Raw genomic sequence first — 25,827 nt, 5'->3', positions numbered from 1 at the left:
ATGTAGTAGAATCCTGATAGGCATGCAAGATTTGTGATTATTCTCGGGCCGAGGGAGAGAGAATTGGAAGGGGTCGACTAAGTTAACCAAGTGGCTTTGCAACTCTTTGGGATACTGCTAGTGGGATTATCCAGGTTAATTTCAGTGCCTGAGGTGTCGACCATATAAGATGGAAATATCTCTACCGAATAAGTCATATACCCTTATTCAAACACTACATACTCGCATCTCTCTATTAGAACAAAAGCTTCTGAGCATATTGGATAGTGCTAGACACTTTCTTCCTCCAATTGAGGTTTCGCTAGTTGTGAGGAGATTGCGCAAGACCTATGTAATATCAATAACATGTAACCAATCTGATAGTTAACTGGAAACCTCGCAACAGCTAGAGCAGCATGACAAAAACAATACCTCTTGTTTCTCTGTGTATGCTTTCATGGGTACATCGAATGCTTCGTTCTATTGTCCAAAGGACACATCTGATCTTGCCGGGAGAAGGATAGGTTTAGAAGCCTGGAGGCTGACTCGATTTGAGATACCTCTAGTATTGGAATATCTTCATGTTCTATGACAGTGTACTACACTTGGTAGCCTGGGTTTTGTTTGAACCGCAGCTGATAGCTTGTGCCATCCTAGCAAATGCCATATGATTATACCACTCTTTTTAGATAGGAAAATGGGTTAAATAGCCTTCTAGACAAGAAAAAGTTGCCTCTGACCAGGGTTCTGGTTTATGCCCTTCTGAATCAAAGCAATTTCTGCGAATATTACACACTGTCCCATTTAGATATCTTATCCATCGCTACGCTGTATTCTGTAATACATTGTGATTGTATATTGCCGATATAAGATAAATCGACTGTTATACCTATAATAAATCCAGCAAGGGACTGATTGCGAGAAAATCACATAAGTAGAAATTGTATTGACTCGGGTATACAAAGCTGTGTAGACGTTCAAAAATATGAGGTCTTATGTGTTATTCAGAATGTACTATATAGTTCTATACCAGGCTTTAAGACCTCATCTATAGCAAGTCTGTAATGTGAATTCTAGAGTTCTTTATCATACTCCGTATATTCTTTGTATCTTATGTTTCCATTTTGCAGATTGTACTTGTAGGAACAGAATATGTTATCAGTAGCCTTTCACTTAGTACTCCCTTATTACAAAATAGTCAGCAACATAGCGGTTTATAGTTGGTTGATGACACCTCTAGGCAGCTGCTTAGTACTTTTACGGCTGTGAGGAATAATGTGTGGACTGTGAGGATAAATTGAGGCCTAGGCTTACTAGAATACTAGGCCTGACTGGATAAGTATCCATAGCCTGACAGCTGGCCATACCTGAAATGGCAAGGAAGAGGCTGCGTATTGAATATGCTCAGTTCCAAGTTGCCAGTCTTGACTGAGGTTATGGCTAGATGACCTAACCTAACAAGCAACTAACTAGTCAACATAACTTGACCTGACTTAGCTAATTACCGAAGCGCAACGGCGATTACTAAGGGTTGAGTTTTACTAAGATAGTAGGTCATCTCAGCCGAGGGCGCGGGAGGGTTGGAGCCTTGGAGGGAAACGAGAACCAAAGAAAAAGAGGAAAAGTGGGGTTTTTCCCTCCATTTTTTTTACCTTTCCCTTTGCAGAATAAAAATTTAATCACTCCCACCTCAACACCTGGGGCGTTTTTTATAAGACCTTCTCCCTCCAACAATCTCCCCCAAAATTTTCACCTAGATTCCTCCCACCTCCATATCAGTTTCTCACATCTTCAATATGGCTGACGAGGTTTATGAAGGTGCCATTGGCATCGATCTTGGTATGCTAACTCACCTTGCTATCTTCCTTCATCCATCGAATGTGAAATTTCTGCACAACGTGCAGATGTTTTCTGAATATGGCTGACAACAAACTAAGGCACAACCTACTCTTGCGTTGCCAACTATGAAGGCACCAATGTTGAGATCAGTATGTATCTGCCTGTCATTGGACAATAGCCGCCATGCTTAACAAGTCCATTAGTCGCCAACGAGCAGGGTAGCTACACAACCCCCTCATTCGTTTCCTTCACCGACAAGGAACGTCTGATCGGTGAGGCCGCCAAGAACCAGGCTGCCATGAACCCCGAGAACACTATCTTCGACATCAAGTGAGTGCTCTCAACCCATTAGGTGCTCATCTGTTACATGCAGAATCTGATGCATCCCAGGCGTCTCATTGGTCGCCGATCTGAGGACCCTATTGTGAAGAAGGATATCGAGTCGTGGCCTTTCAAGGTTGTCGACCAGGGTGGCAACCCTGCCGTTGAGGTCGAATACCTTGGCGAGAGAAAGACTTTCACCCCTCAGGAAATCTCCTCCATGGTCCTGATGAAGGTAATTGAGTTTATCCAAAACCAATCATTGGGTCGGGTACTGACTTCTGATATAGATGAAGGAAGTTGCCGAGACCAAGCTCGGAAAGAAGGTTGAGAAGGCCGTTATCACGGTTCCTGCCTACTTCAACGACAACCAGCGTCAGGCTACCAAGGATGCCGGTGCTATTGCTGGCCTCAATGTCCTCCGTATTATCAACGAGCCCACTGCAGCTGCTATCGCTTATGGTCTCGGCTCCGGCAAGTCCGAGAAGGAGCGTAATGTCCTCATCTACGATCTGGGTGGTGGTACTTTCGATGTGTCCCTCCTCAACATCCAGGGAGGTGTCTTCACAGTCAAGGCCACCGCTGGAGATACCCACCTTGGTGGACAGGACTTCGACACTAACCTTCTGGACTTCTTCAAGAAGGAGTTCCAGCGCAAGACTGGAAAGGACCTGTCAGGTGACCCTAGAGCACTCCGTCGCCTGAGAACCGCCTGTGAGCGTGCTAAGCGCACTCTGTCCAACGCCACCCAGACCACAGTTGAGATCGATTCTCTGTTCGATGGAGAGGACTTTAACTCCTCCATCACCCGTGCCCGTTTTGAAGATCTTAACGCCAAGTCCTTCTCGGGCACCCTTGAGCCTGTTCAGCAAGTCCTGAAGGACTCCGGTCTTGAGAAGAGCCAGGTTGACGAGATCGTGCTCGTCGGTGGTTCTACCCGTATCCCACGTATTCAGAAACTTCTCAGCGATTTCTTCGATGGCAAGAAGCTGGAGAAGGTAAACATGCCACTTCATCATTACCTGTCGACCCATAAACTGACATGATTGACAGAGCATTAACCCCGATGAAGCTGTTGCCTACGGTGCTGCCGTGCAAGCTGGAATTCTGTCTGGAAAGGCTACCTCCGCCGAGACTCAAGATCTTCTGCTCCTCGATGTCGTTCCTCTGTCTCTTGGTGTTGCTATGGAGGGTAACATCTTCGCCCCCGTTGTTGCCCGTGGCCAGACTGTCCCTACCATTAAGAAGCGCACCTTCACAACCGTTGTTGACAACCAAACCACCGTCCAGTTCCCCGTTTACCAGGGTGAGCGTACTAACTGTGCTGACAACACCTCATTGGGCGAGTTTACCTTGGCACCCATCCCTCCCATGAGAGCTGGTGAAGCTGCCCTTGAGGTTGTCTTCGAGGTTGATGTCAACGGTATCCTTAAGGTCACTGCTACTGAGAAGTCGTCTGGCCGTACTGCCAATATCACTATCTCTAACGCTGTTGGCAAGCTTTCTACCACTGAAATCGAGCAGATGATTGATGGTAAGAGATTTTGCCTTTCTGCTAATTTCTTGCACTAACGACGCGTCTAGATGCTGCCAAGTTCAAGTCTAGTGATGAGGCTTTCACCAAGAAGTTTGAGTCTCGCCAGCAGCTCGAGTCCTACATCTCTCGCGTTGAAGAAATCGTCTCCGACCCCACTATGTCTCTTAAGCTCAAGCGTGGCAACAAGGAGAAGATTGAATCCGCTCTCAGCGATGCTATGGCCCAGCTTGAGATTGAGGATTCCACCCCCGAGGATTTGAAGAAGAAGGAGCTTGCTCTTAAGAGACTCATCACCAAGGCTATGGCTACTCGTTAAACTTTCCAAGCCTCATCTGCTATAATAATCGTCTATCTTGAGACCAGAGAGCCTGCCTTCCGAGTTACCCCCAAACCCTTACTTGCTATTTTCAGTGAAGAATCATTTCGCTACACATGAGATCAAAGACTATGATGTTACCTACGGACCCTTTCTGGATTGAGAGTGTTTATTTATGATTGGGGAGACAAATATGAAAAGTACATTTTTTCTCGTTCAAAGTTTTCTCAATGTTCGATCACTAGAGATGGACGTACATACAAGTAATTATGTAGCACTTCGGCATATTCAACACTTGAGTGTTTCACTGACCTTAAGAAAGCTTCGATGTTACCCATACCAAGTGGGTCGAATTCAATGTTGTTATGTAATATGTAGTATGCGCAGTATGCTACTGGCTGATCCAGCCTTAAGTAAGCCATGCAAAGGTTCAAGCTCAGAAAAAAGCTCGCATCTGTAGTGACCTTGTCAAGACCAAACCACTCTGCGAAACAAACAAACACCTATTCACCAAAGCAATGCGTGCGACTACAACATTTCCGCAAATCTTTGGCGCTCGATGCTTCCCTCCAATCGCTTCAGTAAACTCTTCCTCACCGCTCACCGGTTTGTATAGGCTCTCTGCTCAACACAAAGTTGCAGGCGTATTGGAACATCGCAAATTTTCCAACTCAGTTGCACTCCACAAGAAGAAGGATAAATTAAGATCATCTTCCAGCGCAGTAGCCGAAGATAGAGCCCTTAAAGTCTCACTACCTTCTGGTGACCCATACGATCTCTCCCAGCTGCATGATGGTATCTCTACTGCTTTGTCCAGCCTGAAAGATGATCTCTCCAAATTCCGTGGCGGTGGTCGGTTTGATATAAATGCCATTGAGAGCCTTCGGGTACAGCTCAGCAAGGCGAAGAAAGAGACACTGAGACTTGGAGACTTAGCCCAGGTCATACCGAAGGGCGGACGCTTGGTTACAGTCTTGGCTGCGGAAGAGGATGTATGGCAATTCCCCCTTTGCCTTTTCGACATAATTATGTTATATGATTGGCTGTTGAGCTTACTCTGATCTATTAACCTTGAGTTCTAGCACGTTAAATCAATTATCTCTGCAATCATCTCCTCCAACCTATCTTTGACCCCTCAAGTCGATCCTCACAATGCTCTCCAGCTCAATGTTCCCATTCCACCACCTACGAAAGAATCCCGGGAACAGGCAGTTACCATGGCCAAGAAAGCCATGGAAAAAGCGGTTACGGCAGTGCGGGATTCGAGAGGCGTTGTGCACAAACGACTCCAAGACATGCAGAAAAAGAAGACTGCTAGACCGGATGATGTGCGAAAGGCACAGGAACAGATGGAGAAACTCTCAGAGAAGGGGCAGAAAGATGTGAAAGAAATATTTGAAACAGCAAAGAAGGCCATGGAGAGAGCGTAAAACGAACTGGCAGTCAAGCCTCTTTCTCTCTCACAAGCGAGGCCAGAGGTCCTGAAAACTTACAGCTTCTAGAAACTGCTGTCCAGTCACCGAGAGTTACAACCGGGAGCCCAAGCCACATCGGCAACAGCAACGTATGTAAGAATAGATGACTAAGTATACATGAAGTACAGCAAAAATGAGGACGGTTAAACACGTCTTGTAGGACGGCCAGAGGCCAGTAGTGATTCCACCTTAGCAAAGAATTGCGTATCCTTTCCAGCTGTGAGATATGACCCATTGTTTTTCAAATTCGTCGCAATTTGATCTAGGACGGGAGATTGGGCAGACTGCTCACTTAAGGTCGCTGGATATTTACCCTGAACGAGCAATTCAATCAGAGTCTTTCGATCCTTTTCGTCAATTGGGCTGAAAGTGACTTCGATAGGCTCAACCAGATCTCCTTTTCGCTGTGAGAGCTTGTCCGCAAGTACTTGAGACAGCCTCCTTGCTTCTGCTACAGCAAATGACTTCTCCTCCTCGTCCAAGAAGCGGACGTATCTGCCTTGGAAAAGCCGCTTGCCCATTTCTGTAGGAGAAACATAACCGTGGGCGAAGCGTGCGCTGATCGACGACAGTGTCTCCGCAACTCCAGCTGTATGGGCACCGACATCGGTGGGCAAAGATGGCCACGTCTCCCTTAGAGAGTCTAAAGTGACGGGCTCTGGATCATAACGAACGGAGACGGGCTTTGCTTGCTCTCCAAGTTCATGTAAAACGTCTTCGATTCCTTGTCCATCGATCGCCTCATCTGTATCGACATCTGATGGGTTGCGTGTGCGACGTTGCGTCCGATCTTTGGCTGTGGACCTTTGCGTGGGAGGTCTCGGTCCGCGGCTCCGGGCAGCTGTTAGGTTCTGAGGAGTCCGAAGTCTCGGGCCCCTTATGATGTTGGTGGGCTGAGAACCGCTTCGACCGGCGGCTAAGGATCTTGCATCAATAACTCTTCGAGGAAGAGGACGATCGAAGCCCGTGTTTCTGGGATTCAGGCGAGCTGGTGGAATAATAGGCCTTCTAGGTCGAGCCTGAGAGGTTCCGCTTGAGTTCGAGGTGGAAGAGGTAGTGACTCCTCGAGTACCTGGGATGATTAGACCCAAACAGTGAGATTAGGACCAAACGGTGGAATATATATATATTCCCAAGTCAAATACAAGCCTCCAAAAGTGTTATCGAAGATTCATCGACACAACCTGAGCGAAGATATACAGGCAGCCCCATGGTTGGCACCACCACAAAATTTGCAGACTTACCGGATAGAGGTGTATTGGTTTGGGCCAACAAGTCAGTGGCAGAAAAGCAACGGATAAATGCATGAGGCTTTCCACCTAACTTAGCACACCCTTGGTGTAAAAGCGGAATCCGGGATTGAAACATCTTCGATGGCGAGGAAGATGTATCACAGCTGATTCCAGGTAAGTGTAAAATTATTTGTTCCAAACCGCGGATGCTGCATGATCACGTGCCTATGATTGCCTCGCCAGGCTATTATATCCTCCAGCATTCTTACCATCCAAACCCGGGTCAAAGTGTCTATTTCCACACGCTTCATTCATCGATTGATTCAAGACCTATACTCAAAATGCTTCGCCGTAAACCAACCGCAATAGCCGTGACATCAGAAGACCTTACTGTCTTCGAAGAAGCGCGACTTCGCAAGTTGACTCGAAGCAGCGGAAATACAAATCACGCCACGGACACCTATCCTGTCAACTTTGATCCAAACGATGAATTGAAACCTTTGCCTGGAGACAAGGCAAGAATAGTTCGTTCGCGTGAGGAACGTATAGGCGTTTCTCGTCATCATTGAACAACCGCAAATTTCTTTTTCTCGACTGCCTCACCAATTTTCTTTTGCACCTTGGACAGGTCGTTGCTGGTCTGCATGCTATCCAAATCCTACTCGCCCGCCTCACACAGCTTACTGTGGGAATTGTATTTCGAGAGAGCCCATTGTTCCCAGTACTTTATATCCTTGTCACGCGGCCAATGTCCATCACACAGAACCTACCTTTTATGCTCATTCTTGGACCACTCGAAGCCTTAGACGAGGCTGAAAATTATAAAGTTCATCTGAGATTCTTGAGTGTAGCATACCTGCGCTTTCCTGTTTGCACAAAGTCCAGATTCTCCAATCTACATCAGGTCGTGTTTTGCATTTACTGGACAAGAGAAAGAAAGATAGCCATTGCACGCCTCGAACAACCCGGTTGTGCTATTGTTGCAGATGGGAGGACACTAGAGCATCTACGCTCATGAAAAATATCGTTTTCAGACCACCAAAGGTGTGAATGATATGCTTTGTCCCCGTTGTCAGTGATTGTGTATGATACCGTGCAAGTGTACGTATAGAGGGTATAGAGATCAGAGCTTTGAAACAAGCACTCTCGACAGTATTTATGACAAAGTAAGAGGACGCTCATGGAAGAAATAAGTGATCTGCCGAACCAATACCAACCAGTAGGCACCAATCGCATGCAGAAGCAGCTGAACACGAAGATAACTGGTGCTGTTCTAGGCAAGAAGAATCTCATAAAGCTCATGAATGTTGTCGTTTGGAAACTTCCTCTGTGCCCAAGTCGAGAGAATAGTTCCAGCGTCTTTTCAACCCGTTAGGGTCATACACACTGGCAACGCTTTGTTGCCAGTCACGTGCAGTAAAAAGTACTTGTTGCCCCGTAAATTGAGCTTGTGGTAATGGGTGAGAGGGGGCGATTGGGCCAACTTTCGTAGTCGGTGTGCCATATTGGACTGGAAATTGACCTGCAATAGTTGACTGCATTGCCTGCGGATGATTACTCATGGCCATAGGCGGGGAATTGGTATTGACCGTGGGTGGCCCAATAGAGAATGCCATGTCCCATTGGCTTCATTCAAATTAGGTGTGTGTTAGTGATAATTGCGACAGATGAGATAAAACGGTAAGGGATTCACTCTTACTTGATGATACGAGTGGGATCCCAACTACTCTCATCGACTAAAGGCGCATCTATACTGTGGCTCGAAATCGACTGGGACGGGATTAATCCCAACGGCTGAAGCTGAGATGAATCCGACTTTGACACCTCAGTAACAGTAGACACTGGAGGGGTAATTTGATATGCTGCATGACCCACTCTATTCGGAAAATTGGAGGCTTGATTCAGTTGAGTACCGTAGCTCGAATCGAGCGGTGGGCTTGGGTGGTATGGCTCGGATGGGCTGCCATACGGGAATGTTGCCTTCAGTTCGAATGGTCGGTGGACATCAGCAGAAAATGCGAAACGCAAGGAATCTATTTGTGCTTGTAATTCTGGCATGGGCCAAGCAGTCGAGCATCGCTCAAGGATCCTCATGTGTCGAGTAAAATACTCCCTGGCGTCCGTATGGAAATTAGGATCTGGTGATGTTATAGCAACCTAGAGAACGGTTAGCGATAGCCCCAGGGAATTAGAAAAGAGTGTTGTGACTCACGAGGTGTAGCATTGTGCAGGTAAGGACAGTGTAGATTGTGAAATTTATGCCCCGTTGCATGAAAAGAAGGCCAGATAGGCCAAAGCGATTCAGAATGGCTTCCTGTAGTCTGCATAAGTACTTGGCAGAAGAATAACACAATGCCATGTGCATCTTCCAGCCTCCCCCGGCAGTGAAAGATTTTGACGCCAGTAGCTGAGGCCGATGTAGCAGAATAATCCCAAGATGGCAGTGGGAATGCATGTTCCCAACGAAATGGGAGGGAATCCAAGGAGGTGAGCCATCGGGCGGATAATTCACTTGTAGATCAGGAGGCAGACTCTGGAGCCAGTCAGTGAACAAAGGGTTCTTTTCGACAAATTTAGGGTTCGCTCCCCAGTCTTTTTGCTTCTTGATCTTGTGGTATATGTCCGCAATGATGCGAATATGGGATGCGTTCTTAACAAAATACGCATATTGCCTAGATCGATCAATCTCAAATTGATCAAGGCCCCTAATATCCAGTGTCGGACTCATGTTCACAGTGCTCGGGTCGACACCATAATCCGAGCGGCCTGGCATTGTCAGTATCCTACGAACCACGAAAGACTTAACGACATACCCTGAGGAGCACCGATCATGACCTCGACGACTAGGAGGGCTTGCCACACCCTTGTTTGCACCAAGCACTCGACAGGATTCAAATCACAGCGTCGTTCCTCCACATGAATGTTATTATGCTCATGTATATCCAAATCTTTGGCCATCGAGACAATAGTCTTGACTGTTTGCCATGAGCGGTAGTAATAGCCTTTTTTGGGCCGTGATTCTCGAGCCTTGAGAAGTAAGAGTAATGCCTGAATTGTGCTCAGCCGCGGCTCATCCATGAAGCTGGATTCGTGTCCTGGAATAAGATGTTGGTATTAGAAACAAAGGGTCCTTGACAGGCTGTAGAGAGGGGCTACACTGGCTCACTATTTGCTAACGCTAGCCATTGGGCTCCCTGAGCTGGATCATCTGACAATCTTCCAGCGCATGCAAACATGGCCTCGAGTAACAACGGTGAGATTGAGCTCCGTTCATGCTGCCACTGGAAGTACAGATGGGACCTATGAACAACCGGAACATAAGGGTGTATGTCATCGAAGTATATTTTAAGATATTTCATGACCTCATCATCTGACGGCATAAGCTCCGGTGGAATACGTATGGTGGAACCGGCACCAGTATTGAGAGGAGGGAGCTTCTCGTCCGCATCATCCTGAGTTGGGATTTCTGGCTCGGCTCTCTCCTTTCTTTGCTGTCTGATGTATGGCGCTGCGTGGCCGTAAGCTACCGGTTGTAACAGTTGCTAGGCTGCATAATGCTTACCAATGCCGGTCTCATCTATCCTGAGCTCGCCAAGAACTTCACTCAAATTCTCCGCAGTTGACGGGTCATGTTCGCAAAAAACGTCCCTTTCCGTAGCGCCTAGCGTCTGCGTATGGTCACCTGTGAAGCTTTGTGGTTGCTGATAGGAGTCATGCGATACAGACACATGCGACGGCCGTAGGTCATAAGCGGCCGACTGACTAGGAGTGGGCTGCGCAAATTGTGTATAGACACCGAGTTCATCGTGATAAGAATTTATGTGCCCCGCAGGATGTTGTCCGCTATCCCTGAAGGCTTGCGTTACTGCAAACGAGGAAACCGAAGATTCTGGTGGATTAGACGTTGCTAGAGAACCTCCGGAGTTTGGCTCGATACCGTGTCCAGCAAAATATTCGTTGTCTTGCCCGATCGTAGGGGGGACGCATACAAGTTTCAAGCGGGTACATGCTGAGCATGGCCATGTATTGGTCGTGGCAGCATCACATTTGATTTTCCGCTTCCTACAACCATTGCAGGCTCGCATAACTATTGATGTGGTGTTTAGTCTCAATTTGCTGCGAAGTTTTGAGAAAATAGCTTCACAGCGTACCTTTGAGTCGTTTATGCCGGTTATGTTCATCGACAAAGACATAATCTGCATACAAGCCATCAACAACTTGAAAAAAGAAAATGACTGAGATGTGCGAGGTTTGGTTGATGTGGCAAAGACTTCAAAATGTGCAATACGGAAAGAAACCTTACTTTTTTGCCCTTCTCTTGGGGCACCAACAGGTGTTGCGAATGAATAGCTCTGCATATTGGCGCACTTGAAAAGGTCACTAAAGTAGCTCGGAATAAAGCCAAGGCCAGCTCGTGAACGGCGTATAACGGGCGCTACTGCAGACTATTTCGGAGGATGTCCGTAAGGCCTGCCTTGTCCGGATGACTCGAAATGTATGAGACAATGCGGCCGACGGAGAGCGCCTGAGACAGAACTCAAGGGGAAGCAAAGCGAAACTGATCGCTTTGCCTGACCTGACACTGAAAATATTGCGATAAAAGCAGCCCCTTTTATGGCTGTGGATTATATGCCATGGAAGAGCCGTGTCACTAAAGCTGAGCGGGAAGTAGTATCACTATATCAAAGGCTGCTTGCTGGTGAAGACGCTGCACTCCACAGATTCGATCATGCATTCGCTCAAACATGCAAGGTTATAGGTGCAATAGTGAAGTATTCAAAAAGCTCTTGTTGTTTTGCAGTGTAGACTGACCCGGACAAATGTTGCAAGTCGGCACCAGGAAGTCACAGCGCAAGTACGGATCCAAAGGCGAATCGAAATCCGGACAAATATAAATTGGAAGTCAGACAAGTAATCCGCAGCCCAGAGATATTTCGAGTGAATGGAAAGAAGCTGCATCCGTGAACTATAAGCCGTCAGTTTTATTTGAGACATGCGCCGCTCGGTAAAGAACATGACGCCTGACAGAAGACAAGGAGCTGAATGGAACACAGCGAGATGAACAGAAGTGGCCCGCTGGCATAGGAAGCAAGGAACATGAAAACGACCAGAGATGCCCGGAAGATGGGTATCAACTACGTGGCTGCCGGAGAGGCTGTGATGATTGCCATCAAGCAGAAGGAGGTGAAGAGGGGCGCGAGAGCGGACACAAATAGAGAAATGGTGAAGGGCGGGGGAGGGGGTGAGAAGAGACAAGGGTACTTACCTTGTATCGAGGGGTATGAAGGGTTATCCAGTCTGCATTGTAGTGGAAACTACCATTAGATTTGACCTGCCAGTGAATATTTGACTAGACAAGGAAGTGAGTATTGGCGCATCACACCCTGATTTGGCGGTCACCATCTAGATTCACCCATGAATTGCGAGCACAAGGCGGATGTGATCGGACAAATAAATGACAGGTAGTTTAGCTAATCCATGGAGGTCACAGATTATCAGTGAAGGGGCAAAGGAGATATGATGAAAGCCCTGAGTGCATTGGAGGAAATCCACTGAGGTAATGTCTTTGAATGGTAAGGCACAGGAACACTCTCTGAGCTGGGCTGGAGGAGTTGCGGCGGGAGAGTCCATGGTTAGGTCATCAGGTTGTGTTGCCGCCGCGATCTTCTAAACGGCACTATCCACGTACAATCTGTAGTAGGTCCAGTACATACATAGTACTCATTTTATCCACAAGATTGTGTCTGGGGCTTGTTGGTCCCCTTGATTACCCAGAGGACTTTGAGAAGCATCATTAGCATTATCATGCCTTTTTATGTGCCGTCATCCTGTACATAAATCCTTACACTTCCGATGATGATCATTATGGCTATCGCATGTCGGGCATGGATACGGAGTACTCCGTAAGTGGTCTGGCATATAATTAAAGCAGATCTCGAGTCTCCAAGCTAAGATGCAAGGATTTTGGCTTGAATTCACAGCGCCTCACTGATAGCACTGAAATCTCTCGCATTCCTTAGGACAGCCAGTCGAGCGTGTTGTGGTACTTATCTGGTGAATCACGGCTTTGGCCAGTGATACCAGTACACGGAAAGAAAGACTCCGTACCCTGCTTTACATCAGAGCTAGTGTTAGGTACTTTAGTTGGCACGGGCTTTTCCCTCTTGAAAGCATAGCTAGTACAAGGGTATTGTTATGAATGCTGCTCCTGGCACGCAGCTTGTCCGAGGAAATAGCTGGTCTACCCAGCCCTGCCAACAATTGGCTCTGGTATTCGGGCCATCATTGTTCCACGGCTTGTCGATGATGTATTGTACCTTCGTGGAGAGACCTAACTCCGCACGCGCTTTTTGCTTTTTGCTTCAAGGATTCCAGAGTCACAGAAAACATGGCGTCCGAGGTGCAGAATTCCAACCCGACCATATTGAATGTTGCCGATCTCCCCACTCGATTGGGTTCGGCTGCATTGAGCAAGGCAGGCACAGACAGAGCCGAGAATCTTGCATCAATCTTTCAACCGTCTGCATATTCAAGTGATTGGCCCACCGCTTTACACTCATCTTTCGATCTTAGCGACGAAGAAGAGGAGCGAGAAGAGCCGATTGATGAGCAAGAAATTTATGGTGAGCTATTTGCTTCCTCTGGTCTCTGCGTGTGTCAGAAGAGGGGTTGACTCGATTGTGGCCGTCAGATCTCATATCGTCAATTTCCGATCCAGAGCATCCGATATCTTTAGGAGCACTGGCCGTGGTATCCCTTCCAGATATTGCTATAAAGCCAACACTCCCCGATGTGCCTGACTCATCTCTTCGGACAGTATCTGTTCTTATAACACCAACGATCACGCATTGCAGCCTTGCTACAGTAATAGGCCTCGGTGTACGTGTTCGCCTTGAGCAATCACTTCCGCCACGGTTTCGCGTGGATGTGCGAATTAAAGAAGGCTCTCATAGCACAGCTGATGAGGTGAATAAACAACTAGCTGATAAAGAAAGAGTTGCTGCTGCGTTGGAGAATGGAACACTTATGGGCGTTATTGCAAAAATGCTCGAAACGTGCCGATGATTTTAGTGGACGTCATGATCATTCAATGTGTCTTGAACTGCAATTGTTTAAAAGTTTGTGGGTTACATACAATGCACGGTATTCGTATGAGTGAACGTGTAGTATTCAACAGATGATTTTCAAGTAAAATTCTCAACAGGTAATTCTAATCAACATCATCCATCATCATGACCATATCTTTCAAGAGTCTAGAACTCCACTTTCCTTTAATCCCTTCCAAAGTTCTGGCTCCAGAAATTTGCTCACTGTAACATCCTCTGCCAGACCTTTACGCCTTCTAGTCTTTAGCACAAAGTCGCGGGCGGTGGCCATGGCAGGAGCCATCTCCAACGGCTTAACCTTGACTTCACGATCGAGCGGATCCCCCGGGACGACGCTCCATTTGTCAAAGACAAGACTCACGGCTGCTTGACCCTGTGTATGGATCCTAAGATCTGTCTCAAACCCGAAAGAATCTATCACTGGTACCAAGCCGCGAACGGAATAAAGCGGCGTCCCTGCAATCGGCCCATCGGAAAGTACGTGCCCCCTTCTTCGAGAGAGGACCGTATACACCGAGGCGACCGCGTCTGCGGGCCCCGTCATTGTGCAAGAGTATATGGGTTCCATCAAACGTGGAGATGCCATCAGGAAAGAAGAGTAGATGGCCCGCCGGGAGGTGGGAATGATCTGACCACCTCCTCTGTAGATAGCCTGATCAGCAAGCGAGACATCCGTGAGCCTGAAACGCGTGTTGCGGATCGCTATGAACAGCAGTTAGCTATTTGAAATTGGAATCTTCTCCATATAAACCAGTATACAATAGTGGCAGCGAAGAAGCACAAAAAGGAAAAGACTCACGTTCTTCACACAAAGGTCCTTCCCTCGTGCCCCAGCTGAAGCCCTGGGTAATGGAATCCCTAACACTGCTGAGAAGCTTTTTGTCAACTTGAGAAGGCAAGGTATCATCCTGCAGAACGTTTGGACCCATTTCATCTGGGCCAAATGCCCAGATGCTTCGCGCTGCCAGCTTATCCCATTCGTACTTGTCTTCGAAGAAGCGAGCCACTTTGCGGATTGGATCCTTGATACTAACTCTGCCGCTCTCGATATCCTCGGCAATCCCATCATCCAAGGGTTCGGCAATCATCGTGATCTTGTTCTTCTTGTTTGGAGTGATAGAATAGCACATGATGGCTGATGTTTCAACAACGGTTTCGCAAAAGCGGGTAACAGGATCTGAGACTTTAATTTCCATCTCTGAGAATAACCTCCGAAGATCATGAAGCACACAATCCATATAGAGCTCGCCAGTGCCTAGAAGCACGTGTTCACCAGATTCCTCTACTTTGGTTGATACCAAGGGGTAGCTTTTGTTCACCTTACGAAGACCATCAAGCATCTTAGGCAATTCAGATGGGTTGACGGGCTCGACAGCGACCTTGAATACAGATTCAGTCATGTGCCGGATTGGGCTGAAAATGTACGCATCTTCGTGATCGTCGAGCTGAAGTGGCACTAGAGTCGCTGTCTTCGCAATGGAATTGTCCACGCCCCCAAGAAGAACTAGATTGCCAGCAGGAACTCCAGTTGTGGGGATGCTGTATGCTGTTTCCGCAATCCATGTGTCGGAAATCGTTGCGACTACCATGTCTTCCTCATCTTCGGGAGTAAAGCCTTCACCAAGTACACGAACCTGTTGACTAGGGCAGACCGTGCCACTCATAATTCTCCCGAAAGCGTGAAATTTCGACGCATCCGTACTAGTAAAGAGCTTGGTGACATGCACAACAAGTGGGCCATCAGGGTCACACGCAGCCATTGCTGCTGCAATCTTTGTATCCAAGGGCCCTGTGTAATACCGCTCAAGCTTCTTTTGTGCACCGTCTGCAGGGGAGGGTATGTGCTGGAGTACCATGTCCACGAATCCCGTTGCAGCGCCAAAGAATTGATCACAAACCAGGCGAAGTAAAGCTTTCGCGTCAGATCTCAACTGCGACGGTTTGATATCAACACCGACACTAGCCAGCGTATCCTTAAGGTCTTCGGGACTTTCGCTTAACGTGTGCGAGTAAAGCTTGTAAATGGGCTCCAGAACAAACTTGACAAATGTCCTCTTTGATTCGTCCTCCAATCCTTTCCGGGTAAATTTTCGACTTCTAGGATTGTAGAAGATATCGCCCCACAGGCGTAAACTGAGGTCAGATGACTCAATCTGAGGGTAGGTCTCTGCATACATCTTGGCAAACGAATGCAAGGTGAAGCACCATCCCATGGAAGCGCACGCGAAAGAAACATTGCCGCGTTCCGGGCTGAGTCGCCTCTTTTCACCTTGTCCCGGTAAAATATTCTCGATAATAGTGTTTACCTCCTCGACCACGTGCTTCAATTTGAAGTAAGCGTCATTAGGAGGTATTTTGAGCTCTAGTATCAACCGATCCACTTTGTTTAGCACCAGCGTGAGTGGGAGATCTTCGAGTATAGCGTGCTTGATGATCTGCTCGGTATTCGCTTGCACACCTTCGACAACGTCGACTATGAGCACGACACCGTCAGCTAGTCGACATGCGGCCGCCACTTCATCGACAAAGTTTACATGACCCGGAGTGTCAAGAATGTTGAAAAGATGGGATTTGCCTGTTGTGCCCTGGAGGACCAAGCTCATAGGCGCCATTTTGATAGAAATACCCCTTTCTCTTTCAAGAAAGTGCACATCGGTATACCGAAGCTGCTCCTCCTTTCGTCTGCCGGCTCGTTTCTCCAGACGATCAGCTAAATCATGGGTCTGCGTAACAAGCATGTCCATAAAAGCTGTCTTGCCGTGATGTAGATGACCGACAACTGCTATGTTCCTTATCTGCTCAGGGAAATTGAGCAAATCCATCATGAACTCTCTGGAGTAATGGACCTGCGGCAGCTCAGCTTCTTCGATTGCGAATTTCTTTTGTTGGACGGGCGCAATTATAGGCTCAGAGAGAGGCTGTGCGTCCTCCTCTTGAACAAGGGTTTCAACATCCTCCCCGTACACTTGCTGGGCACTCGGGTAATACTGTTTATCTTCATGAAGGATGACGGCATTTGAGGGACCTTCTAATAGACGGCTTAGTACGATGGTGCTTCAATTGCGAACCGGGAAAACACGTACCATCCACCTCCATCAACTGATGCTCACTGGCCTCCCCCTCTTCATCGCCCGCAAAAGCCTCCTCAAATGGGAATGCTTGGGGCTCAGCACCTTCATTAAGAGCAGATTCCTCATCCGATTCTCCCACTTCACCAATATAGTTGCCAAATCTGGCAAGGTATCCGTCAGCTGCATATCTAGATGGAGTGGATATCAGGGACCTACTCATCGTAAAGATCGTCCATTGCGATATGAATCTATAGTCGGAAGACAAGACTGTCTTGCAGGGGCTCACAAAAAAAAGTCAGCAGTGTTGATACTGACAGTGCATTTCTTTTCCGGGGATGTTGATTTGGACGATCAGCCGATCTTTTATTTTGTCTGGCCTTGAGCGCTTCTCGGTTGAGTTTGACGTTAGGTTCTCTTTCTTGTTTTGATTTTGCCTTTCTTTAAGATGTGATTTTGTTCTTGTTAAGGGTCTCCACTCCGTCCTTCTGCTTCTTCCCTGCTATCGAGCTGTTGAGGTTGTGCCTAGATTGATACGTACGAGGCAAATCCCGGCCCGAGCTTGGCGTCCTGCTTTGCTCGAGTTCCCTCCGTAAGTGGTACGTTTGTCCGTTGGCCGGCCCCTCCCGAAAGCCCGTCCGATGCTGGCCGCTACGCTTGGGCAGGAGTAGTATATAATCACTAGTATCTATGTAGTAAGTTTAGTGGGGTGTTCCGTACAACGAGAGGAGTTTCCATTTGTCTCACCGATCCCGCTTGACATTTCATATTTACCCCTACAGACTCACTTTCTTTGCTCTCCTTTCAGCAGTCCCTAAAGGTCTGGTATTTCACTGAATTCAGCTCACTGTCAAGTCAGCACAGATTTCCCTCTCCTCCGGACCATAACCTGCACGGTAAAACTGTACATCATGTCTTCGCTTCCTCCTGTTTATATTGTTTCGGCCGTGCGGACCCCTGTGGGCTCATTTTTGGGGTGAGTCTTTACCAGGATACCATTAATGTACAATGGTTGAACCTCAACTCACACACTCTTACCTTTTACATAGTTCTTTATCAAGCCAGACTGCCCCGCAGCTGGGCTCCCATGCAATCAAAGGTCTGACATACAAGTTACTCCGGTCTCGGTGCCGAAACTGACAGGATTCATGATTAGCGGCTCTTAACAAAGCCGATGGTATTAGCCCGTCAGATGTCCAGGAAGTATTCTTCGGCAACGTTCTCTCTGCAAAGTGAGCTTCTTCCCACTTAGATTGCCTCTGCTCATGAGTGGTCCTCTAACACGTCCTCACTAGTGTTGGTCAGAATCCCGCCAGACAGTGTGCTCTTGGGGCTGGACTTGAAGAGTCTACGGTTTGTACCACGGTCAACAAGGTTTGCGCATCTGGTCTGAAGGCAGTTATTCTTGGAGCCCAAACAATCATGACCGGTAACGCGGATGTTGTTGTGGCCGGTGGCGCCGAGTCCATGTCGAATGCCCCACACTATCTCCCAAATCTTCGCACTGGGGCCAAATATGGCCATCAAAATCTGGTGGATGGCATCATGAAAGACGGCCTGACCGATGCAGGCAAGCAGGAACTTATGGGTTTGCAAGCCGAAGAATGTGCACAAGACCACGATTTGAGCCGGGAACAGCAGGACAACTATGCTATCCGGACCTACGAAAAAGCTCAGGCTGCACAGAAAGCCGGTCTTTTCGATGACGAGATCGCACCTATCGAATTGCCTGGATTCAGGGGCAAGCCGGGTATCACGGTGTCTCAGGATGAGGAGCCGAAGAATGTAGGTTCTCACAGAATGCTTTTTTGTACACACACGGGCTGATGTTGTATTTTTCCTCCCTTCTAGCTCAATCCTGATAAGCTTCGGGCTATCAAGCCTGCTTTCATTCCTGGATCGGGAACTGTGACAGCCCCTAACTCTTCCCCTTTGAATGACGGGGCCGCGGCTGTCGTTTTGGTTTCTGAAGCAAAGGTTAAAGAGCTTAACCTCAAACCCGTTGCTAAAATCCTTGGATGGGGAGATGCTGCTCACCAACCTAGTAAATTTACCACTGCACCGGCTCTCGCAATTCCCAAGGCACTCAAACATGCAGGCGTTGCCCAGGATGCTGTGGATGCCTTTGAGATCAATGAGGCATTCAGCGTGGTTGCTCTGGCCAACATGAAATTGCTCAACATTCCCGAAGAGAAGGTCAACATTCATGGCGGTGCTGTTGCTATCGGTCATCCGATCGGTGCCAGCGGTGCCCGTATCTTGACTACCTTGCTTGGTGTTCTTAAAGCTCGGAACGGCAAGATTGGCTGTGTGGGAATTTGTAATGGAGGTGGTGGAGCGAGCGCCATGGTTGTGGAATCTCTTGTCTAATGTTCGGAAGCGCAATTGGTGAGCCACTTGAGCTCATGGCCATTCTTGTTCAGAAGGAGACCGACGAGCCCCATACGAGTGGTCTGCTAACAATTTATTCTCCCGCCAAATGTTGGTTTCAAGATGCTAGACGTCATATAGCAACGTGTGTTTCCGAAGAAAACAATCCTAAGCATTTCTGCCTAATTCTCTGACATCAAAGGCCGTACGTAGTGCGGAGGCTATGTCCAAAAGTTATACAGGCCATGGCCTTGCCTGGATCACTATCTTATGTTGGACCACGCAAGGGCCTCCCGAAACAGTTATGGGAACACATAGCTCAAAGAGATCTAGAAATATTGTGCTGTGGAAAAGGATCAGAGAATATGGCTAGCACCGACGAGTGTCGCGAGAACCGCATGTATTGGCCTGTTTTACTCTTTTCCATCCAATAGGTGCTAGATGAGTTTGATGGAACACTAGACTCTAACCTGTGTCTCGATATTTAGTGGAAAAAGTGACTACGTACTTGAGAGTAAGGCGGCATAAGACCTTGAGGATGAAGCCTAACTACTTAAGCGAATGCGCCAACGACCGCCATTAATAAAGCTCCAGCCAGCACTGCAACACAGGCCTCCATGCGTTTCCCTCCTCTAAGTGTTGCGTAACTGGTTTCACTTAAAAAATCTTCTGCCAGAAGTTCAACAAGACCTGCGAACAATAGAAGACCACTGCTGATGGCATTCGTGATACCAACCATAAGTAGCCCCGTAGTGCTTGCTGGGTCATAGAAATTATGCAGTATGAGGCCGATGGCTTGTCCGATAGGGGTGGTAGTTCCGTAGGCGAGAGACATCAGCCATGGTTTCATGGAAGACGGGGCAAAGAGGTCTGGAATGAGGGATGCAATTCTTGAGCCCAGAGCAAACCCCTCGAACGTCTGATGAAAGCAGATTGCGACGAGGAGGACAATGAATGAAGTACCTGTGGCAACACTGAGGGCCATCCCAATAAAAATGCTATGAAAAAGAATCCCCGCCTCCAGCAGTAGACATTGCAGTAGCTGTCGCTGCGGATTATGCCTAGATGATTCCATGTTTGTCCTTTGGTGCAGATCAGCGCGAGTTTGTCGGTCGCTAGAAGACGAGCGCCGATGCATTTGATCACTCTTCCTATCCAAAGGAGAAGTAGCGTGATGGTGTGGCCGGGCAAAGTCTATACCATCACTCAACTCAGTAAGCCGCAGAGTGCTAGACAGAGTAGGCTCGTTGGTTGAGCTTCCGATATTAGAATTTGACGATGGTGGTACCGCGTCTGTGCTATGATACGCCTCAAGCCTACCAAGATAAACATGACCTCCGGGCTCTTGTTCGTTCTCTAAGTCATCATGCAGACCCCTACTTGCCAAGTCTATACCGACATCATTCATTAGCTTGTCGTATTCACTCCCGTGAACATGACCCGCCCCCTTTAGGGCGAAGAACATTTCCACAAGCACAACAACAAAGACCGAAATCATGGCGACAAATCCAGCCATAGCACGGTATGTTTCACTCCAAAAGCGCGGAAGACAGGGGTCAGTCAAGGAAATGAATGCCGTGGGCAGCAAATGGACAAAGGCAGTGGCAATCAGAACTCCCGTTCCAAAATGCCTAGATATAAAAAGAAACCGACGCGGTATTGGTAAACGGGGGAATCGGCGGGCAAGTACAGGGAACGAACAAGCTTGTATCTATGGTATTAGACTCCGGGATTGAACTTTACTGCACAAGAGGAGAGGAGACATACCAAGTGTGCTTAACACAAGTATAAGAAAAAGTGCTAGGACATGGATCGGAGTGTTATAAGCACCTCGTTCTTTTGAGCCACAGGTTGCAGCACTGTTATTTGAGGTTCGCCGTGCTATTTCGGCCCGTAGAAGAGTATCAGGGATACTCGCAATCAACAAACTAGCATTTCCGAAGCCTGCGACATTAGTAAATGTCTATTAATTGCTATTCAAGAAACACAACAACATTCAGTGACAATTTCATCGTGGTGCTCGATTAATCTCACTTTGCTTATAGGGTGTGCTATGACTCACCGATATGGCTCGTATTAGCCTGCTTCCATGATGAATTTGGGTTCATTCTTGTCTAAAGCCCGTGGAAATTCCACTTTCCGCTATATCCATGACCTAATGGCAGACTTTGGGCGTGCCGTCTGCTTCGGCAAGGACTCGAGTAAAAGTGAGGGAAAATGGCAAGAGGTATATCCTGTTTTCAAATAATACCACGGAAACGATGACCAGCTGATAAGCGGACGCTCCAAGTGACCTGCCTAGGAAAGGGCATATGAAGCTGGTTTCTACCTTTGTATCAAAGGCACATTGTGCAGGATTGGTGTCGGAATTACTCGGTGAACACGAGTTTACTTTCTGATAATCTTATCTTTCCAGCCTGATTATATAATACTGGCCCAAATAGATTAGTTAAGTAATCAAATTACATACCTCGGACCTATGTGTACTATTGTTGCTATGATTGGCTACGCGGCGTCAGCAAAGTCACAGGATCCTGCCGGAGTACGTACTTCCAATCAGATGCAATAATAGTATCACATGTACCATACCAAGGTACTAGTACCAGGCCATCATGACTCAAGAGTATCAGTTTAGATCTACCCCGTACAGTGGGAGGAATTGAGTTCGCAGGACCCCTCGCCCCAAAATAGTTGGTTCAGAAACGCTACACCCATGCACCGTCTACCTGGTCGCTATCCTATAAATCTGTATGACCAAGAGCACCTCACCGTGATTCTGCCCGCAGTATGAAGGTGTTGCTACTTACTAAGTAGGTAGTCGTGTTTAGTTAACGTAATCCACAAGCGGGCTGGCCGCACAAGCAAGCTGGCCACCTCCGTATTCCATATAAAATAGCTATTTTTTGATTCTTGATATCTCAGCCAATACTATTTGTTTCTAGGTATTATTAGATATATAGCTTGTTATTAGCTATACTTAGTATCTAATATCAGAAAAATTCTCTAAATAGCTATATATGTCCAGATAGTATAAAATACACTGTATTTTCTGTAATTTTGGTATTTTTGATAAACAAGTAATTATAAACTTATAGATATAGATTTTTTGAAAAATTAAGATACTGTTATCCTGTATATTATAATCTAAAACAGCTAAATAGTCTTGTTAGTGAGATATCAAGAATCAAAAAATAGCTATTTTATATGGAATACAGAGGTGGCCAGCTTGCTTGTGTGGCCAGCCCGCTTGTGGATTACGTTAGACAATTGGGATGAGTCATCTGGAAGAGGGGGGTGCAAACACTTCTAAAGGTAAAAGTCACGTTACTTTAGCCACTGCTCTATGCTTCTCGATTTACAAACATATATGATACCAATATTTGCACTTGGACTTGAATGCTTATTGGCTTTCATCATGGATATACTATCTGCTTCTCAACTTGGTCCAGCCACTCATGCCTTTCAAGCGGGAAGTGTTGCCAGCACCACCTGAAATCTCCAAATCACGTGTTTCCGAGACTGCATCTGCGTCGACAGATCCCATTTTGCAGGTACTAGCGGGAATGATAGAAGAAGATTGAGACACGGAACTGCTTCGGCCATGGGTTATGTCATCCAACTCGCGCCTTTCAAGTAACTCCCATTCTGCACTCGCCAATTCTCCCATCAGTGTCGACTTCAGCTTATCTATGACTCTGGTCGGAGATGGAAGCCTCCAAGTGCGCATAAACTCTGCACCTTCGGCAGAACCTAGGAATGAATGCGCAGTGCCGTGTGAATAGTGTCCCAACATAGGGAATGACACGGTTCGTTGAATACTAGTCTTAGGTGAGACTTTGGATGTCTTCACCTTTACGTGAATATCTCGACCAGCAAACGCTCTCATTAGCGTTGATTGCTGCGCGGGAGGTGCCACAAGCAATTGCCATAGATTTTTTCCCATGTCGCAGATTTCTTCCCAAGACTCTGACATTGAATTGAGCCCCTGGGTGCGGCACAGCCAAGCAACATTCCAAGCCAGCAATGTCGCTCCTTCGAGAAAGAGGGCATATGTGCGAGGATCCTCCTTCGCTAATCTGGGAAGACTTTTGTCGATGGACAAAGGCCTTGGCCGAGACAGACGGTGTGAGTCAAGTCGTAGAGGTTCCATTGGATCAGGCGCTGGCTGCTGTGCAGAAGGCAACTTCGAGCCTATATCCCTTAGGTATGATGCAGAGGGCGCAAATATAGTTGGCAAAGGATAATTCCGGTGAGGGAGGGTAATTTCTGCTGGAAGTCTTAGAGATAGATAGTGGGAGATGAGGACAAGTAGCTGTGCGATATATGAGAGTGCCGTTGAGATATGGGCTGATGAGACGCCTACTTGAAGAATTAATAAATTAAACATATCTAGCCATTACCCCCGGGTATACTTTCCATTCATATGCCTGAGATCGACCAAGTGCATACCGCCGATTGTGTAGGTCTGTTGTACTGCACCGTCAACCCTTATCACCCCCTGTCGCAAATCGTAGAGGTTGGCTGCTTCTCGGCACAGAAATATCCGTGCTTCTGTGGTCTTACTGTGAAGCGAGTGCCAAAGATGATCAGTCCTTTTAATACTGTTCTGAATACTGGCCAGGATTGCTGTCTCTCGCTCGAAAAGCTGATACTTTGCAGATTCTGCGTCCGATTGCCGCCGTGCTAAAGATACCCTGCGGCGGGAGATTTCAAGTCTTTTTTCTCTGATATCACCCACTAGCCCCTCGATGTGGCTTGTAAGAACTGTCGTTTTCGCGGATGACCCAGCTTCCTTTTCAACGATCCTCCGTGAAACCCAGGACGGAAATACTCCATCAAGGCAGACATCCGAGATGTTCTTATTTTCCGTCAGGTCTTCGCCTAGCTTGCTCAGTAACACTGCAGCCTCGATTTGTTGTTTTATAGACTCCTTCTCAAGTAGAAGTTCGGAGTACTCGATCCGTAGCTGGTAGAGCCGGTTGCGAGCACAGGTGGGACAGATGCACCGTAGGCTTGTAGTCGGAGGGCGGGAACATATGTGACAGCTCATTTCAAGAAACTCCGATCCTTAGGAAGGCTGAACATTGGGGGTGACACTGGTGTGGTTCTGTATTGCGATAGCTTTCAAGTAAATGGCTATAAGTCAAGTTCTATGATATAATACCCATGCGTGCCGACTTGGAGGGAACAGATCCCTCATGACTTGTCGAAGTCCAGTGGCGATCACATAGAGCCGCAGAGGTAAGTTGACAGGCAGTAGTTATCCCATAGGGAAGAACGGTTTGCTGCTTACGTCACTTGCTAATCGAGTCAACGCCAAGGCCGAAGCTTAGATCAATTACCGTACCCATTCCGTACAATACCTCAGACTGAAGATCAGGAACCACAGTAGCAATCTCAAGTTGCCTGTAAAGAGGATGGCTATTGGCACCGGCTGGAATTCCAATGGCACTGTTGTTGCACTCAAAGTACAAGTCTCTGCGTTGGAATCTTCTTATATCAGGAGATATATCAGTAATTATTAGTGTTTTTAGTAGCCGAAGATATTGCTGTTGAGGTGTTCTATAAGCAAGTCTTGTTTTATTGCTTTTGTCAGGATTATTAGTCTATATCATTACTTACTTATTTTATTATGTATCTGTATGTAAGAGTACAGAGAATAAAGTACTTAAAGGCTCTAACTTACCGCCTATCATAGGAAGTTTACATGAAGTATTAAAATTAAACAGTAAGTCTTGATAGCATTTGACACCTGTAAACATACTACCACTCCATAGGTATAATCAAGAATACCATCTGACCATATTATAACTGAACAAAGCTGATTTAATATTACCACCCACAATTTCATCGCATGAAAATCGAGCCTTGTATCTATGTCTCTCTCTTATAGATACTGCCCCTGAGACCACAAAGAGACTTCGTAGAAGTATTATAACTTAAGTGTCAGCAGGTATACCTATTGGAAGCTGACCGCTTCCCCTTTCTTACTTTCTTTTTTTCCCTCCAACCTCATTCCTGATCAAACAAGCCATCTTTGAGCGGCTGCGCTTGACAGTGTTTTTTACAACCAGCCCTTGGTCTGAACCTGGTTTTAGACTCAGTATCACCAGTCCCAATGCAGCATTCAAGCACGGATATGGAGTTGACGATGCCTTGTTCGAGGGCGCAGGTCCACTCACACGTTGAGTGTCATGAAGCTGTGCAAATGGAACCTTTTCCCATCAGCAACTTAGATGCATATGACTGGAAAGAACTTGAGAACAGATATTACAAGGCCATGGAGCAACACAAAGAAACAGAAGATGCCCTCCAGAACCATACCTTGAGAATGCTAGAGGTTGTTCATGTGGTTCTTTGTGATTACATGGCGTTGTTCTAATTTCTGCATAGATTTTCATGGCATGGTCTCGAACCACTATTACGCGCGACGAAACAAGAGCCTTGAAAAGGTTTTCTTCCTATCTCGGCTCCAAGGGGTGAGATATTGACATATTAATTCTAGATTCAAGACCCAGATGCAACATGTTCAGAATTCCGAAGCGAGCTTAGAGAAGAAGAAGCGGCATTGTATAGCCCTGATA

At 47.0% G+C, this 25,827-nt stretch overlaps 6 protein-coding genes across 6 annotated transcripts; 3 read left to right on the top strand and 3 right to left on the bottom strand.

The window, feature by feature from the left end:
* The first annotated feature begins 1,724 nt into the window (after positions 1-1,724).
* hscA (putative Hsp70 chaperone (HscA)) lies at positions 1,725-4,207 on the top strand. The gene is made up of 7 exons (XM_020205412.1): positions 1,725-1,818; positions 1,917-1,967; positions 2,022-2,148; positions 2,209-2,374; positions 2,430-3,137; positions 3,193-3,673; positions 3,724-4,207. The coding sequence occupies exons 1-7, from the start codon at positions 1,776-1,778 to the stop codon at positions 3,990-3,992; spliced, it is 1,845 nt and encodes a 614-aa protein (XP_020055893.1). The 5' UTR covers positions 1,725-1,775; the 3' UTR covers positions 3,993-4,207.
* A 303-nt stretch (positions 4,208-4,510) lies between these two features.
* Positions 4,511-5,627, top strand: ASPACDRAFT_61316 (ribosome-recycling factor; the record flags this gene model as incomplete). The annotated part of the gene is made up of 5 exons (XM_020203655.1): positions 4,511-4,598; positions 4,635-4,984; positions 5,075-5,418; positions 5,495-5,556; positions 5,596-5,627. The coding sequence occupies 5 exons, from the start codon at positions 4,511-4,513 to the stop codon at positions 5,625-5,627; spliced, it is 876 nt and encodes a 291-aa protein (XP_020055892.1).
* A 2,370-nt stretch (positions 5,628-7,997) lies between these two features.
* ASPACDRAFT_61315 (Zn(II)2Cys6 transcription factor) lies at positions 7,998-11,057 on the bottom strand (the record flags this gene model as incomplete). The annotated part of the gene is made up of 8 exons (XM_020203654.1): positions 7,998-8,325; positions 8,399-8,856; positions 8,912-9,465; positions 9,513-9,794; positions 9,866-10,222; positions 10,262-10,786; positions 10,851-10,895; positions 11,003-11,057. The coding sequence occupies 8 exons, from the start codon at positions 11,055-11,057 to the stop codon at positions 7,998-8,000; spliced, it is 2,604 nt and encodes an 867-aa protein (XP_020055891.1).
* Positions 11,058-13,944: 2,887 nt separating this feature from the next.
* ASPACDRAFT_29536 (116 kDa U5 small nuclear ribonucleoprotein component) lies at positions 13,945-17,112 on the bottom strand (the record flags this gene model as incomplete). The annotated part of the gene is made up of 4 exons (XM_020199649.1): positions 13,945-14,507; positions 14,605-16,833; positions 16,889-17,037; positions 17,093-17,112. The coding sequence occupies 4 exons, from the start codon at positions 17,110-17,112 to the stop codon at positions 13,945-13,947; spliced, it is 2,961 nt and encodes a 986-aa protein (XP_020055890.1).
* Positions 17,113-17,589: 477 nt separating this feature from the next.
* erg10B (acetyl-CoA C-acetyltransferase) lies at positions 17,590-19,550 on the top strand. Its single transcript, XM_020205411.1, has 5 exons — positions 17,590-17,849; positions 17,923-17,972; positions 18,030-18,105; positions 18,169-18,658; positions 18,725-19,550. The coding sequence occupies exons 1-5, from the start codon at positions 17,785-17,787 to the stop codon at positions 19,241-19,243; spliced, it is 1,200 nt and encodes a 399-aa protein (XP_020055889.1). The 5' UTR covers positions 17,590-17,784; the 3' UTR covers positions 19,244-19,550.
* Positions 19,551-22,625: 3,075 nt separating this feature from the next.
* Positions 22,626-24,432, bottom strand: ASPACDRAFT_79448 (Atg14 domain-containing protein). Its single transcript, XM_020205410.1, has 2 exons — positions 23,660-24,432; positions 22,626-23,602 (listed from the first exon to the last, which is right to left on the bottom strand). The coding sequence occupies exons 1-2, from the start codon at positions 24,291-24,293 to the stop codon at positions 22,668-22,670; spliced, it is 1,569 nt and encodes a 522-aa protein (XP_020055888.1). The 5' UTR covers positions 24,294-24,432; the 3' UTR covers positions 22,626-22,667.
* Between the last annotated feature and the right edge of the window lie 1,395 nt (positions 24,433-25,827).

This window comes from Aspergillus aculeatus (assembly GCF_001890905.1).
Source record: "Aspergillus aculeatus ATCC 16872 unplaced genomic scaffold ASPACscaffold_9, whole genome shotgun sequence".
Lineage (NCBI taxonomy): Eukaryota > Fungi > Ascomycota > Eurotiomycetes > Eurotiales > Aspergillaceae > Aspergillus > Aspergillus aculeatus.
The sequence above is the reverse complement of the archived record's forward strand: the minus strand, read 5'-3'. Positions and strand labels throughout refer to the sequence as shown.